At 45.8% G+C, this 16,592-nt stretch overlaps 1 protein-coding gene across 7 annotated transcripts in view; it reads left to right on the top strand.

The window, feature by feature from the left end:
* The window catches only part of NAV2 (neuron navigator 2), a 423,973-nt gene that overhangs the window by 187,049 nt on the left and 220,332 nt on the right, over positions 1-16,592 (top strand). For 5 of the 7 annotated variants that reach the window (XM_059883049.1, XM_010820889.4, XM_005226774.5 and 2 more), the window contains exons 6-7: positions 769-837; positions 9,754-9,914. In XM_059883049.1, the coding sequence (XP_059739032.1) occupies positions 769-837; positions 9,754-9,914 (230 nt within the window). The remainder of the gene's footprint in view (positions 1-768; positions 838-9,753; positions 9,915-16,592) is intronic. The other 2 variants (XM_002699081.7, XM_059883052.1) reach the window with 1 other exon arrangement.

Below are 16,592 nucleotides of genomic sequence, written 5' to 3'. Positions count from 1 at the left end.
TTTATATTCATAAGTTTATGGTTCAAAGCCCAGAACATAGCAAGTTCAGAAGACTTGAAATGGTCATTGCTGATACCATGGAGAGCAAACATTCCCAAGACCAGCAAAACTTGAAAACATCTCCACCCTTATTTGGGCTTTGCGGGTGGCTCAGCTGGTAAAGAATCTGCCTGCCAATGCAAAGACACAAGAGATGTGGGTTTGATTCCTGGGTCAGAAAGCTTCCCTGGAGAAGGAAATGGCAACCCACTCCACTATTCTTGCCTGGAAAATCATGGACAGGGGGTTGGTGGGCTACAGTCCATGGGGTCACAAAGAGTCAGACATGACTGAGCACACATACCACCCTTATTTAGGGTCAGCTTAGTGGGATATTCAGGACATTCCTCCAAAGAGCACTCCAGTAGAATAAGCATGTGGAGTAGAAACATCTGAATACTTTAGAAAGGTACAAAGTTTACTTGTCAGAGACCCCTGGCTTTAGGGTCTCATTGTAGAAGACTGTGTAGTGACTGATGGCAGAAAAGAGATTTGGAGTTAAGAAAAAGAAAACCACAAAAGTTCTTAGATAATCTTGAACAGCAATTTCCTTACATTGGAATTTTATCAAATTAGACCTAAGAAGAAGGCTGCATATTGTAGAAAAATTGGGCAGAGGGAAACCCGGAGGCTTTTTTGCTGTGTCTCGGGACTCCTGTTGATAATTTGTCTAACGCATCTTCTCTCCTCTCATGCATCTCTTCCACTTTTTTCTTTCCTGTCATGCAGTGCATCTTCCAAGGACTCATCACAAAGCAAAATCATCCGCTTCACTCTGGGTCAGAAAAAGATCTCTAGGTTAGACCTTGTCCATGTCCCGCAAAGCATGGTTTCAACCCGGCCCCTCATCCCCTTTGTCCTGGCTGCACTTCCTTTTGGTCCTCCGCTCCCTGACATGTTTGCGGTTTGGGAAAACCAAACATGCTTTGGCTGATGACCAAGTGCTGAGTGTTAGAGACTTGCGAGTGGCCTGGGGCTGAAGGGGTGTGTGTGTGTGTGTGTGTGTGAGATTTAGTTGTACTTAATGTTTCTGCATCTCATTGAGTCTTTTTGTCTTTGATTGCTTGGACATCAAAGTCCATTCTGATTTAGAGAGGTGAGTTTTTAGATGGCTTTCTATAGTAACTTTATGATGAGTTTGACTCCCTGCTCTATCCTGGCCCTGATCCCACCTCACCTGCATCTTGTTTTATGTGTGTGATGCTTTTTGTTATTGGTGCTGTCGTAAAATGGCTAACGTGGGGTTGGTTTTCTCCTGAGTGTTTAAGACCTGAAGCATGAATCTAATTGTTCAGAGGAGACGAAGCAACAAGGCAACTATGTCTCATTTTTATTTCTGGATGCTCTTGTGTACATGGATGGATCACCTCAGTTTCCTGAAAATAAAAACTAGGCCTGCTCACTGATTAATTCTCTTGACTCAGCTTGGCGTCTACCGCATCCTGTGAGGACCTGTGCCAGGATACGGGAAACGCCAGTTATATCCTTGTACCTACTGTGTGTTAAAGGTATCAACAGCTAACATTTATTGAATGTGTATTAGGCCCAGTATGGATGCATTATCTTAATCTTCAAGTCAGTCTTCTTGCGGTAGGTCATGTTATTATCCCCGTTTTACAGATGAGGAAACGAAAATGTAGGAAGTTCGGTAAGTTATCAAAGTCACACATAAAGCAGAAAAAGCAGGACTTGAGCCCAGGTAATCTTACCCCAGACCTCAGTGTAACCACTTCAGGGCAGCTCTCCCCTCCACCTCCTCCTCCATGAATTCTGGTACGCGACTTAGCAGAGCACACCAGGGGTTGTTGATGCTGGTTTTTAAAATCTTACATTTCAACCATTCCTCCTGGCCTTTTGCCTCATGATGTCCTTGTAGCATCCTGACAGAAATAGAATCTCGTCCTCATTATTTTCAGCTAGTATTTCTTTTCATTGAATCTGACTTCAAACTAAAGGGATGCCCAGACTGTGCTTCTCTCCGTATTCGTGTAACCCATGGCTACAGAAGGTCTGCTTGCTGCCCCCAACTCTCTTAGGCTCTGGCTGAGTGCCTTTTCTAATAGTTAACTTTTCTAACAAGCTTACACGTGGGGAGGCCCAACTCAGGATCCACCTGGCTGTGGGGAGAAGCCACAGGGCAGCTGCTTTTCTGTAGAACAAGTCAGCCTGTTAGGCAGACTTGGTACTGGGAGACCTGCCGTCATCACTGCCTCTCATAGCCGTGTGTCTTAGTCTGCTCATGCTGTTATGGCGCATCACTGTAGACTTGGTGATTCAACACAGGTTTATTGCTCACAGCTCTGGAGGCTGGGAAATCCAGGATCAGGGTGTCAACCCCGTCGGGTTGGTGAGAGCCCACCTCCTGCTTTCCAGAAAGAACAGGTTGTGTTCTTTCTGTGTCCTCACATGGCAGAGAGCAGAGAGAAGCAAGCTCTCCTGTCTCTTCTGAGGCAGCTCCACCTTTGTCTTGCTGATTGCCGAACGTAGGGTAGGCAAGGCGTGAGTGGGGAAGCTGAAAGAAAATGAGAGGAGCCATAGGAACGGCAGACATGCTTTATTCTGCTGTGGCCGTTGCAGCAGACGCACGGGCTGCTTTAGGTGGTGTTTATATAGGTACACGTGAACAAAGGTGGCACGTGGCCAAGTTAGTACGTCATGATACTTGTGCGCATTGCCATAAATGACCATAGCCGTTTCATAACCAGGCCAAGTCATTGTTTATAGGATGTGGGGCAAGAGAGCCTGACTATCGCCATCTTGGCTAACTGCTATTCCCCTGTAAGCTTCATGACCTCATCACCTCCCCAAGACCTCTCTCCACATCCATCACACTGGCATGACAATGTCTGCATTTGGGGAGAAGGGAACACAGACATGCAGTCCTTAGCACTGTGCCACAGAGCAACTGCTTTCCCTAACTGCACGAGGCCCGAGCCAGATAGATGCCCACTGCCCCCCCCCACACAGTGAACTGGGATCCCATTGTGTGTGTGTGTGTGTGTGTGTGTGTGTGTGTATCATGCAAAGTCCATACGCAGGAAAGGAAGGGGGTGGGGATCGTGGAGGAAACCTGAAATCTGGTGTTTGTTCCCACGATGTGCTTAGTTCTGAAAGAGAGAGAAGACAGGAGCTAGTTGGGAAATAATCTAATTGAAAGCACATGCGCATCCCCTGAATGATGTCTTATCAGTCCCAGATGATGGAAGGAGGTGGAGTTGCAGGGAGGGGTGGGAAGAGAGGAAGAACTGAATAATGGGCTTGTCTGCCCTGCCCTGGAGGCGTGCTGGGCACAGGACTTCCAAACTGACCCAAAGCCAAGTTCTGGCTTTCTATCAGAGTCCTGGTGCTATGGACTGCAGCCCGCCAGGCTCCTCTGTCCATGGGATTTCTCAGGCATGAATACTGGAGTAGTTCGTCATTTCCTCCTCCAGGGGATCTTCCGAACCCAGGAATCAAACCCTCTCCTGCAGCTCCTGTATTGCAGGCAATTCTTTACCTCTGAGCCACTAGGCAAGCCCAGCCCCTCACCTAGATTTCCTTTTGGATGCATTTTGTTTCTGATGAGCCTGATAAAGGGATTGTTGTTGTTGTTCAGTCACTCAGTCGTGTCTGACACTTTGCGACCCCATGGACTGCAGCACACCATGGACTGCAGCACACCAGGCTTCCCTGTCTTTCACTAGCTCCTGGAGTTTGCTCAAACTCATGTCCATTGAGTGGGTGATATATAATGATCATCTGAATTAAATTCACCCATTCCAGCCCATTTTAGTTCACTGATTCCTAAAATGTCGATGTTCACTCTTGTCGTCTCCTGCTTGACCAAAGACATCTTCTTCTATTATTTGCCTGACACTCCTCCTTGCCTTCTCCTCACCCCCACTTTCCCACCACTAGCCTTGAGCAAAATCTTATTAAAGATTTTAGCTGATCGGGCACCACCGGGGAGTTGCAGTAAAGTTCGGTTGCCAAAAGAAACAGCCCTGCCTACCCCTCTGGCTGAGTTGGACACCTCTTCCAGGGCTCTAGAAATAAGCCTCTTTTCAGGTGCAAATACTGATGAAGTCTCTGGAAATAAGTCTCTTTTCGGGTGCAAATACCGGCCTGAGCCAGACACCGAGACAGGCACCAGGGGTGTTGAGCTGGGAGGGAAACCTCACCTTGAGTCTACAGGGAAGGAACTGATGGAGGGAACTGGTACAGGGATGAAGAATTTCCATGAATTTCCACCTCTGATCACTGTGTTGTGTTGATAAGAGATCTTGGTATCCCTGGTGAGCCTCAGGTATTTAGGCCTGTTCTACCTGTGGGAGGCATTGAAGCCTGGTGACTAAGAGTGCAGCTTTGCAGTCAAACCTAGCAAACCCTGTGCTCACCGCTTACTATGTTACCTGGGCCGATTAGTTAATCTCCATGAGTTGGTGTTTCCTTGTTGGTAAAAAGTAGTCCAGCCTCACTTACAGTGCTGTGTGGATTAAATAAAGCCGTTGCCAGGCCTTTGCTGCCTGGCATGTATCAGTCCACCGTAACTAGCAGATAGGCTACTGTTGATGATTTCAGCTGATCTGGTCCAGCTCTGGGGTGTCCCACAGGGCTGATCTCTACATGACCATCTGGTGGAGAGGAATCAATGTGGCTAATAGTTCAGTCCTCTCCACCCAGCTGCTGAAAAGCAGATGCTGTGGAGTTGAGAGACTTGGCATTTAATCATCTTGTCTAGCAAAAAGCATCTCCGATTATGACCTCTGCCGTCTGAGGTCTTTAGCACGTGCACACAAGCTGCCATCTTTCCAGGATGGGGGGTGGGACATCTGCTCCTGGCCTTTGAAGTGGTTTGTGGGAGAACCACTTTCTTCTTCTCATTAGCAAGGACAGCAAGTGGAGCCAGAACACACACGCAGGTTATGTGCCAGGAATGGCAGCCTTACCGCCCTGCCCACTTGGCTCTGCACATACGTGTTGGAGACATTGACCACGGGCTCCCAGAGCAGCAGGGTTTTCCTTCTGCTTCTTTGTTACGCCTCTTCCCTTAAACATCATTTTTTCAAAAAGCAACATGCGTGTTTCAGAGAACCCATCTGTGTCTTCTCATTTCGTAACTGTTGTCTGGACCCGGAATGGGACCCGGAATGGTCACAGGAAGCGGAGTCCCTCTCACAACGGAGCTGTTGGAGCCTTCCGGCACTCCGGATGAGGCAGGGTGTGGATGATTTGAGGTTGACTTGCTGCACTCTCTCTGCTTGTTCTGATGAGTCGGGCACTGCGGGGCAGCATCTGTTCTGGTACCTGCTGCTGTTCCCCATGAGCAGGACCCAGCTCTGCTTTGCTGCTACTGCTACTGCTGCTAAGTCACTTCAGTCGTGTCCGACTCTGTGCAACCCCATAGAGGGCAGCCCACCGGGCTCCCTGTCCCTGGGATTCTCCAGGCAAGAACACTGGAGTGGGTTGCCATTTCCTTCTCCAATGCAGCAAAGTGAAAAGTGAAAGTGAAGCTCTGCTTTGGAAGGATGCTAAATGGACAGATAGCAGCTGCTCCCAGGCCAGGAGAGAAGTGGTCCTGATGCGCAAGGATGTTGACAAGAATCAGCTTCAAAAGGTTGGCTGGGAGCCTGTATCATTGGAGACTGGAAGCTACTCTGCTTTTCAGCTCTAGCTCTACTCTCAGCCCCCAGGATGACTGTTGCCTTGCTGGAGGACCGGACCAAGTCCAGTATTCATAGTGTGATGCTGAGGCTGGCCACACCTGCTTTTCTAGCCTCGTTTCCTCCCGCACTGCCCCCCCAAACCCCAGCACACACCAGCCCTTTCTTTCCTCCGTGCTTTTTTGTAAGCTTCCCTCTTCATAAGCCCTCTGCCCCTTATCTTCTTGCCCCCTACTCACATTCCAGACACTGATTCTTTCTCTGGGTCGCTTTTATTTGGAACCTTCCCTGACCATCCACCAACTTCCAAGGTCATTATTTCCTTCCCAGAATTACTTCTCACCTTTCATATTCTTTTATCAACACATATGTAGTTTAGCTAGAGTCCATCAGCCCTTAAGATCTAAATAAGACCAAGCTCGAACCCTGTGGTGGTCTTTTGGGGCTGCCATAATAAAGCACCACAGATTGGGTGACTTATAAGCAGCAGAAATTTATGGCTGACAGTTCTGGCGACTGGAAGCCCAAGGTCAAGGTGCCAGCCTGGTTGGATTCTGGTAAAGGCTCCCTCGTCCAGGTTGTGGGCTGCCGACTTCTTGCTCTGTCCTCACATGGTGGAAGAGGCGAGCTAGCGCTCTGGGTCCTCGTTTATAAGGGCGTTAATCTCATTCATGAGGCTCTGCTTAATGACATCATCAACTCCCTAATACCATCACATCAGGCATTACAATTTCAGCATACGAATTGGGGTAAGGAAGGACTCAGGAACTCAGACATAGCATATCCCTTCTTCAGTTTGTGAAGTCCAGTGCCCTCATGCAGATGGCTCAGGTATCTTTGGTTCTCATGGACACCTTTGGCTTTGAAATCCTGCGCTTTCAATTCAGTCTGAATGAATTGAGTTGTGGATTGACTCATCCCAAGGGATGTTTCGGTTCCCTCCTGGGTGGATCCAATTGAAGCTCTTTTCCTTACTTCCTACCCGCTACACATTCACTTGTGGCCTTAGTTTGTGGGGCAGACTCTGCTGAAAGTTTCAGAGGAATGGAGGGGCTTGCTTTGGGGCAAGCAGCTGTCCCACCCCATTCACAACAGAACCCAAGTTTTAAAGTACAGTGTTCACAAGGATTCCTTCTGACACTCGGAAGGAGTTACTTGGTCTCCATCCAGTTTTCCCATTTGGTCAAGTTAAGGGTGCTGTTCTTACTAGGGTGTGATGGTGGTGAGGTAGAGAGTGATGTGAGTTGGCTTGAGCTTTATGGTGGCTTTTGATGGCTCGGTATGTGCTACCCATCTTTATTTGCCATGTCAGCTGCACTTGAGGCCTTCCAGACCTCCTCTTCCAGGTCTCAGAAAACTTGGCACAACCTGCAGCCGTTTAAAGGATGGGTCCATCTGTGTAGCACCTCTGGGTTCTGACTCAAGGAGGAGATGCTGGTGACCGCACCTGGGAAACCAGAGCTGTCTCAGTTAATCCAGGACTGAGGATGTCTCAGTCTGGGGAGTGGAGCTCACAGATGGCTCAGAGGTACCCCAGGTGTAAGTCTTTGTCACAAATACTTGGATGAAGGAGTTGTTCTTCTCCATTGTTCCTTAGGGAAATGATGAATCCTGTTTGTCAAAGCCTGCCATGCCCCTTTGGAAATGTTGATCTCCAACTCTTGTGTGTGGATTTTTGTCCAGGTCTCTTCTGCTTCTTTAACTTAAATCTATTTCCTTCTTTATTTGTGCGATTCTTTTTTTATACCATAGCATGTTTTCTTTATGACCGTGTCCAGTTCCTTTAGGAATCTACGCTCAGCAGAGAGGAGGAGGAGGGGAACCAACCTGCAATGAGTACTTAAACAGCAGGCTGGACATTAAGTCCCATTTCAAGTTTACAGTTATCCCATGGGATACTTTACTATTATTCCAAAGTGACAAACACAGAATATGAATCTCAGATTGTAACACTGGCCCCATATTATGTCTGTATTTGAAAGGAAAAAGCTCAATTTATCCACTATATCACACTGCTTCACAGAGGACCGGGTTGCCCACCTCATTCAAAGATGTGGCCATGCCATCCATTCCTGATTTCTTGCCTCTGTAAAGGCTCTGTGCTGCCCTGAAAAATCTGTGGTCCAGTCCCAGGTTAGAGCAGGGAGGCCTCTCTGGCAACTCTTTTCCCTCCTTGATGCTTTTTGCTTCCCTGTTCTTTGCCAATTCCACACTGGATAAACGGCTGTGGCCTGTGTTAGCCTGCACCACTTAAAACTGTTACTATGACATCATCTTGGAACAAGTCCATCATCCTTTTCCAGGCCTATCTGTGGGCAAAAAACTCGTGCAGAGTCCAGCCTGGAGGAGCCCCACGTCAGCACCTGCAGCAGCTCCACCTCTGGCTGTGAGTCCTCAGATAACACTGTCCATCTTGGAGGCTTTACAGGATGTTGTTTGCACTGGAATCAGAACCTCGAGGTACCAAGATCCCTTTGCTGGGCCTCTTCTGATTGGTTAAGCTGGCACTTCTAGTCCCCAAACACAGGTACTGACATTGCTGGTTCTGCATCCCACTCTGTGCCTGTCTTCACGGGGTGACTATCTTCTCCAAATGAGATGGGGAAACTTAACAGAGAGGTAAATCCCCCTACTGTAGTGAGAAGTGAGGTCTTCTCTCCGCCACTTTTTTGGGGGAAAACTCACCCCCTTCCTTCTCTCCTAGCTCCCAGTTAAGGAACTGGGCCAGCTTTTTCTTGACTGTATGAATTTTACAGTCCTCTCACACCAGCTCATGTTCTCTGCTTACTCTACAACCATCTTTCTTGCTTAGCCAACAAGAAAAAAGTTTAAAGTGTTTGCCTGCTTCTATCTAAAATGCTTCCAGACTGCAGACTTCTTTGGTGCTTACAGATTTGTGTGGAAAGAGAAGGCTGAAAGCTTTATGAGATGAAAATTCAGACTTATCACTAAATCTAATGCTGGTCAACTGAGGTTCCAGGGGCTTTTAAACACTGCTAAGTGGGTTTTAGCTGAAAGATATGACTAAATATTTCATCATTTATTCATCTTTCAACTTTAATGATTGGAAACAGTCTGCCCAGTGGTCCCTGAACAAAAATTCTGATCTGGGGAGTCTTAGCCGTAACTCTCTGGGAAATGGGCCATAATATCTTTAGACACATTACTAAAGATTAGTTTACTGATTTTATTCCCCAAACCACCCCAAAAATGAAGTGTTTTATTTAAAGGGAAAGTGTGTGTTTGTCTTTAGGCTAACAGATTCCTGCTCATTTTACAGAAGGAATATATGATTTTATCTATCTACTTAAGAGAAGCTGGGCTTCAATCTCAGAGTAATGTCTACGGAGACAGGTTGTCAGGTGGTTGAAGGAAAATGTATGTCTGAACAAATGTTTCCATCCAGGCCATAAGTTTTCATCGCAGATGTGTTAGGTTCTGAGGTAGCAGTTCCTTTTATGTCCATCATAAGTTAAGTCTTTTTCTTGATACTTACATCCCTAGATTATGACCAAAAAAACCATTTTCAATATCTTTCAGAAGAAATGCACACATAAAGTAAACAGTTTAGTGTCTTAACCGGGCTTTATGTTCCACTCTTGATAGAATTTGAGATGACATGGTTTGGTCCTATTGAAAATTAAAATTACTCATCCAGGAGAAAAACGAAGATGAGCTTTGCTTTATTATTATTATTGGTCATCCTGTGTGGCTTGTGGCATCTTAGTTCCCTGACTAGGGATTGAATTAGGGAGCATGGCATTGAAAGCCCAGAATCCTAACCACTGGGCCACCAGGGAACTCCTGAGCTTTGTATTTCTAATCAGCAAACATAGTCGTATATTTCTCTTTCTGTGCTCAAAGGAAAACAGCCCATACTTTACCTTTGGACTGAGGTCATTATAGCCTAGATGTTTGTGGTGGTCTCACTGAGTCCTTGGACTAGCAAGCCACCACAGATCCGATGTCTTGAATGGTTTCTCTCACCTCTTGCATGGCTGCAGTTCCTTCTTCTGAGATGCTGCTGTTTTCCTGAGACTGAAGCGATGACTCCGTTGCTTTTGCATTTTAGACTTCCAGGTCCTACCGCGAGGGTATCCGCTGCAGGCAGCGAGGCCAAGACACGCGGAGGGTCAGCCACTGCTAACAACCGACGGAGCCAGAGCTTTAACAACTATGACAAGTCTAAACCGGTCACTTCCCCACCCCCACCATCAAGCAGCCACGAGAAAGGTAAGCCACTTTCTTGGGGGTCCTTTCTGACATCTTCCTTTATAGCAGATCCAGTTCCTTGGGGTAAGTGTGGGATTGCAAATACAGTGAGGGGAACTGTTCAGAAGAACATGCTTGGTTGGCAGGACCTTTATTAGCAGAGGTATTAATAAGGTGGGGAAAATATTACATTTTCATAGTTTCCAGCAGGAATAGCTATGTTTGTCTGGGTAGGGCCCAGAAGACTCATAGAAGCAATATAAGAGTTCGCAATTTGAAAATAAATTTTCATAGAACATGCTCTATAGAGTAGACGATTCTCTAGAAATGAAGCTTTGTGAGCTGATAGGTTTTTACTCATCAGAAGTGATGTGAGGACAATTAGGAACAAGAGGATTCTCCCCCTTTGAACAAGTCAGAAGTGTAGAGTGGCTAAATGAATGTCTTGGCTACACAGAAGGAGTAGGCAGCATTCCTCTTGGTATGCTGATACTATAACTCTTACCAAAAAAGGATACGTTTTTTTCTTTTTTTGACCGTGCATAGTACTGAAGTTTTAGGTTATGCGGAAAAGGTAAATAGCCCCGTGGGGACTCTTGCATAGAAGCTAATAAAACAGACCTTTGCTTGCTGTAGTCTGTGTCTCATGAGACATTGGAGAAATGGGGAAATTGAGACAGCTTTGAAGAGTCTTCAGTAACAAGCAGAGCCCTCCTTTATTCCTCCCAGGCAAAGTGGGCTGGTCCACCTCCCTTCCCCCTGCTTCCTTCCTTTTCTTTACCATACCCAAGAATATTCTTGTTAAAAGTGTGTTTAAATTACAAAAACAATATATGCTTGTAAAATGGTACAAGTTTATATCAAAGAAAAGTTCTCCTTCATATGTTCCCTGAAGGACACCAGTATAAACTATTCTGTGCATAACCTTCCAGATGCATTTATATACATACATAAGATAGAAGAGAACTGATTTTGTTGCGTTCCTATTATGTGCCTCATTGAATCCCCCCAAGTTGTATTGTTATCCCCCCTTACAAAGGATGGAGCTAAGGGAAAGAGAGATTAAGTACTTCCTGAAGTCACAGCAGAGAGTGAGAGGTGGAGATGGAACTGAACTCAGGTACTTTGGTTCCAGAATCACAGTTTATACAGTGCTTTTCCTGAAAGTAGAAAGGAAATGCTCTAAGCTTTGCTCATTGAGAGTTGGTTAGAGGTGTGCAGGTTGAAGGAGGTGGGGAGAAAGGAGAAGATGTTGGGGAAGCCTGTGCAGGGACTTTCTGCTAGATTGGCCTGCCCTTGTTCCATAATCCTTTGGGGAGAAGAGACATAAAAAAAGTTTCAAGGATGGATGTGAGGCCAGTGTCCAAAAATTGAGAAAATAAGGAAAAGGTTCGCCGTGGAGGGAACACACGCAGGAGGGTGCAGGGTTGGTGGCCGGACCTGTGTCCCAGGGCCCACAGGATGCAGGGTCACTCAGGCAGCCCAGCTGGGGCTCCCCTCTGACACGGGTGTGGCCGCCAGTCTGCTTCTGTCCCGGGCGGGGGTTGCCATGTGCACCCCAAGCGAGCAGACAGCTGGGAGGCCTTCTGCAGGACAGTGGCTGTGGATTCTGACAGAGGCATCGTCCCAGGGAAGGACTCCAGCGTCAAAGGAAGGAAAGTCATATTTACTTGTGGAGCGCGTAGTATTTCCCAGGGACTTTGATTTTCTCGATATTACTTGATCTTCACAAACATTCCATGAGGTAAATATTAACTCCGTTTTATAGGTAAAATGAGGCTAAATGAGATTAGTAACTTTCCCTGACTGGTAGTTGAGTGCTGCAGTTCATGTCCGCATCTAGCTCCTAGAATTGAACTCCGGCTCTGTCCTGTCCCCTGGGATGGCTGTGAGGAGCGTCAAGTGAGGGAATATGCATGAGAATGTTCTGGAAGCTGCAACATGCTCACAATCCTGTAAGGATTTGCAGTGATAAAAATTACTGGTTGGAGGGTCAGGTGCACGTGAGGTACATTTATTAACCCTCTCCTGCCCTGAGGAGCTGAGGGAGAGCAAGCTTGGGACAGGCCAGGGTACTTTTTATTACTTTTCCACTGTCCTGAGGTAAAGGGTTATGGAATTTTACCTTCAGAGACTGTCATTATTTCCTCCTCCTTTCTTCATGGCCCCTGTGTTCTCCCTTGAATCTGACCTTGCAGACTGAAGTTGGCAGCTTGCATGCAAAATATAGTTTGTGGTCAGGGAACAGAAATAACTCAGCCACCTGGCCATGTGTAAGACACAACAGGTACTTACGTGCATTAGGTATCATTCTTCACCTGGAGAAAGCTTGGAGAGAGAAACCCTCATGAGCAGATAAATTGCCATTCAGTGTGGTTGGAGCTGTAGTTGAGGTGTGGACTGCTTTCCCGTGAGGTCAAGTCTGGGATAAGAATAAGAATCTCATTACCTGTCCTTCCTTGAAGCTTTCTTGTGGGTCAGTCAGACCTGGGCAGCACTGTGCTCTGGCTTCTCACTCTCAGATGAACCAGGTCGTCTGCTTTTCTCTGTGACCCCTGGACCTAGGATTTCCAGTCCTAGAGTTGGCTCTAATCATATCAGTAAGTTCATTATTCTGTCAATAAATGACAAAAATATTTCAACATTTAGTCCCAGTTTTAAAAAAGGATTAAGAGGAATAAAAGGAAATTGTAATGAGCAACTTTTCAAAAACCCCAGAGCACTTTATACTTTGTGCTAAAGCATTCCTCTTAAAATCTTGTCCAAAAATACAAACTCCCCTTTTGTCATCATCTCTGAATTTAGTTCTGATTATACTGAGCAATCAACTGAGATGTAAAATAAAAGAAAATAACAGGTAGTACTTCCTTCTGAGTTAGGAAAAAAACGTCAGGACTCACAGAGTTCATTACGTTGTCCCTTAGGGTGGCCAAGGACATAGGTGACACACAAAACCCAGAAACGTTCTGTGCAGCAACACATCCTGTTCGTTTTCCTAGAGATTTAGGTTCCAGATTTTACAGGTTTGGAAGAAAGTTTGCAGAGCCTTAGGCTTTAGAAAGCCTGCTGGTTGCCTATTGCATCGTTATCACTCTCACGGTTTGGATCCACCTTTGGATTTGCACTCCTGCAGGCAACAACCAGGCCAAGCCTTGCCTGGCCTGAGTGTGACAGGAGGACCCTGCAGAATGCGTCTGCAGCATCAGCTGTGAAATGTCTGTCAAGGGATGGCAGGGACTTAGGGTGGCCCTTCACCTCCTCTTTTGGCTCTGAGCGACTTTAAGGCTCCAGGCCAGAATTTCAGATTTTCAGGGGAGATGAAATAGCTGTTTTGTTTTTTTTTTTCACCCCCCAACATGTGTGGCATGATCTGTTTTCTCTTCCTTCCACTCCCTCACTTATATCCTCTGAATGGGTAACACTGCCAGAAATTTAATACATTTCTAAAATATTTAGTCCATCATAGAAATTTGGAATGCTTAGTATTCCTAGACCGAATTCTATGCATAAGGAGAATGTTCTTTTCTGAATAATAATGTTTTCTTCATTTTATAGAAAGAATATCTTTATTTTCAATACAAAAATAATTAAAATATTCAGGCAATACAAATTTATTGAAAGAAAAAAAAAGCCTATGTAATCCCACTTCCCAAACAAAGCTACTGTTTACCATTTAATTCATATTCCTCTTTTGGGCTTCCCCAGTGGCTCGGTGGTAAAGGATCCACCTGACAGTGTAGGAGATGCAAGAGGCGTGGGTTCAATCCCGGGGTCAAGGGAATGGCAGCCCACTCCAGTATTCTTGCCTGCAAAATCCCATGGACAGAGGAGCCTGGCGGGCTACAGTCCATGGGGTCGCAAAACACTTGGACAGAACTGAATGACTAAACAACATTTTTTTCATGCATTTTAAATCATAGTTAAATGTATATACTGTAACATTTTGATAAATTTTTCCTAATGTTCACTCTTTGCCAGGAACTATTTGAAATGCTTTATATAGGACACTTTAAGTCTTATAAATAAAATCAACAAATCATGGACAGACATTTTTTAATGGATCATTCATTTTCTTTCTTCATAAAATTGTTGCATGGTATTCCATTGTATGAACTTACTTTAATATTTTCAGTCACGGTCATTTCGATTGCTTCTAATTTTTTGATGTTATAAATAGTTTTGAGGTTAGTGTCCTCATGTGTCTTTTTTGCATGTATACAACTGTTTCAGTGAAATTGCTTTTTGAAGGGTATGTGCACATTTTACATGTTTTAACAGTGTCCAATTTTGTTCCCCAAAGGTTATCCCTATTTATAATTTCAAGCAACAGTGTGTGAGAGGATTAGTTTCTCTCCACATTTGACACTTTTATTTTCATTCTCTTGGGAAAAAAATATTTTGTCTTAGAAATGAAGCAAATTATTTTAAGATGCTGAAATATATAACAAGATCGTTTGCTAAAAACTAATTTTGGTACTTTGCTGAGAGTCACAACTGGTGACTGTGGCATAACGCAAAAGCACTTGGGTTTGAGATCCAGCTCACTCCTACCTAGCACTCAAGACACTTCTCCAGGCCTCAGCTTTCCCTTCTGTAAAATGGGTCTAAAGTTGTCTATCACTGAGTCACTGTGAAGTAATGAATTCTTTGATTTTAACTGGCTGTTTGGCTCCACCAGCACTTTCTAGTGGGTTCCTTTCTCAAGTCTTCATTCTCTGTGTCACTTTCTTCTTCCTTGTTCACTTCTGCCTGTCCTGAGCAGACAAGGAGAGCCAGACACGGCTGGAGATAGGATTTTAAGAGCATTTAGCACAATGTCATGTCTGAATAACATTGGAGCCATTGATTTAGAATCTGTGTGGTGGAGTAGAAGGATGCGCACTCATCTTCTGCAAGAATTCCAAAATTACAACTTGCTACTGAACAACCATCGACAGGATAATGTTAGTTCCCACCAAAAAAAGATACCCCATGTCCAGGGGCAAAGGAGAAGCCACAGCAAGATGGTAGGAGAGGCAAAATCACATTTAAAAATCAAACCCCATACCCACCAGAGATCCTCGGAGGACTCAAACAAAACCTTGTGTGCACCAGGAGACCCCACAGAGGCTGAGCCAGACCTGCCTTTGAGGGTTTGAGTGTCTCCTGTGGAGGTACAGGTCAGCAGTTGCCTGCCACAGGGGCAGGAGCTCTGGGTGCAGCAGAGCTGGGTGTGGCATAAGCCCTCTAGGAGGAGGTCGCCATTAACCCCACCATAGAGCCACCAGAACACAGGACTAGGGAAACAGACTTGGAGGGCACAAACAAAACCTTGTGCGCACCAGGACCCAGGAGAAAGGAGCAGTGACCCCGCTAGAGACTGACCCAGACTAGCCTGTGGGTGTCCAGGAGGCTCTGGCGGAGGCGTGGGTCCGCAGTGGCCTGCTGCAGGATCAGGAGCACTGAGTATGGCAGTGCATACACGGGACCTTTTGAAGGAGATCCCATTTTCTTCATTATCTTCACCATAGTTTGGCCTCAGGTCAAAAAACTGGGAGGGAACGCAGCCCTGCCCGTCAACAGAAAATTGTATTGAAGATTTATTGAGCATGGCCCCGCCCTTCAGAACAAGACCCAGATTCCCCTACAGTCAGTCTCTCCCAGCAGGAAGCTTCCATAAGCCTCTTATCCTTATCCATCAGAGGGCAGACTGAATGAAAACCACAATCACAGAAAACGAATCAAACTGATTAGACAAAGGACCACAGCCTTTGTCTAACTCAGTGAAACTATGAGCCATGCTGTTTAGGGCCACCCAAGACAGAGGGGTCGTGGTGGAGTGTTCTGACAAAACGTGGTCCACTGGAGAAGGGAATGGCAAGCCACTTCAGTATTCTTGCCTTGAGAACCCCATGAACAGTATGAAAAGGCAAAAAGATATGACACTGAAAGATGAACTCCCCAGGTCAGTAGGTGCCCAATATGCTGCTGGAGATCAGTGGAGCAATAACTCCAGAAAGAATGAAGGGACAGAACCAAAGCAAAAACAACACCCAGTTGTGGATGTGACTGGTGATAGAAATAAAGTCTGATGCTGTAAAGAACAATATTGCGTAGGAACCTGGAATGTTAGGTCCATGAATGAAAGTAAATTGGAAGTGGTCGAATAGGAGATGGCAAGAGTGAACACTGACATTTTAGGAATCAGTGAACTAAAATGGACCGGAATCAGTTCAGTTCAGTCGCTCAGTCAAGTCTGACTTTTTGCAACCCCATGGACTGCAGCACGCCAGGCCTCCCTGTCCATCACCAACTCCCAGACTGTACTCAAACTCATGTCCATTGAGTCAGTGATGCCATCCAACCATCTCATCCTCTGTTGTCCCCATCTCCTCCCACCTTCAATCTCTCCCATCATCAGGGTCTTTGGATGGCATCACTGACTTTATGGACATGAATTTGAGCAAGCGCCAGGGGTTGGTGATGGACAGGGAGGCCTGGCGTGCTGCAGTCCATGGGGTCGCAAAGAGTCGGACACGACGGAGCGACTGAACTGAACTGATAAACTTGTCACTTTGTGGTTGGCAAGGCAAGCTCTTTATCAGGCTTAGTGAATGGGACAGGGAAGCATGAAAAAGTGGCCCATGTTCTGCTGTTAATCAAGATACTGACCTAAAATTACAGTTTAGATGAAGCTGATCCAGTGGTCCAGGTCACGCA

This window comes from Bos taurus, chromosome 29 (genome assembly GCF_002263795.3).
Source record: "Bos taurus isolate L1 Dominette 01449 registration number 42190680 breed Hereford chromosome 29, ARS-UCD2.0, whole genome shotgun sequence".
In the NCBI taxonomy this organism is placed as follows: domain Eukaryota; kingdom Metazoa; phylum Chordata; class Mammalia; order Artiodactyla; family Bovidae; genus Bos; species Bos taurus.
Note: the sequence above shows the minus strand (reverse complement) of the source record. Positions and strands in the feature narration are given on the sequence as shown.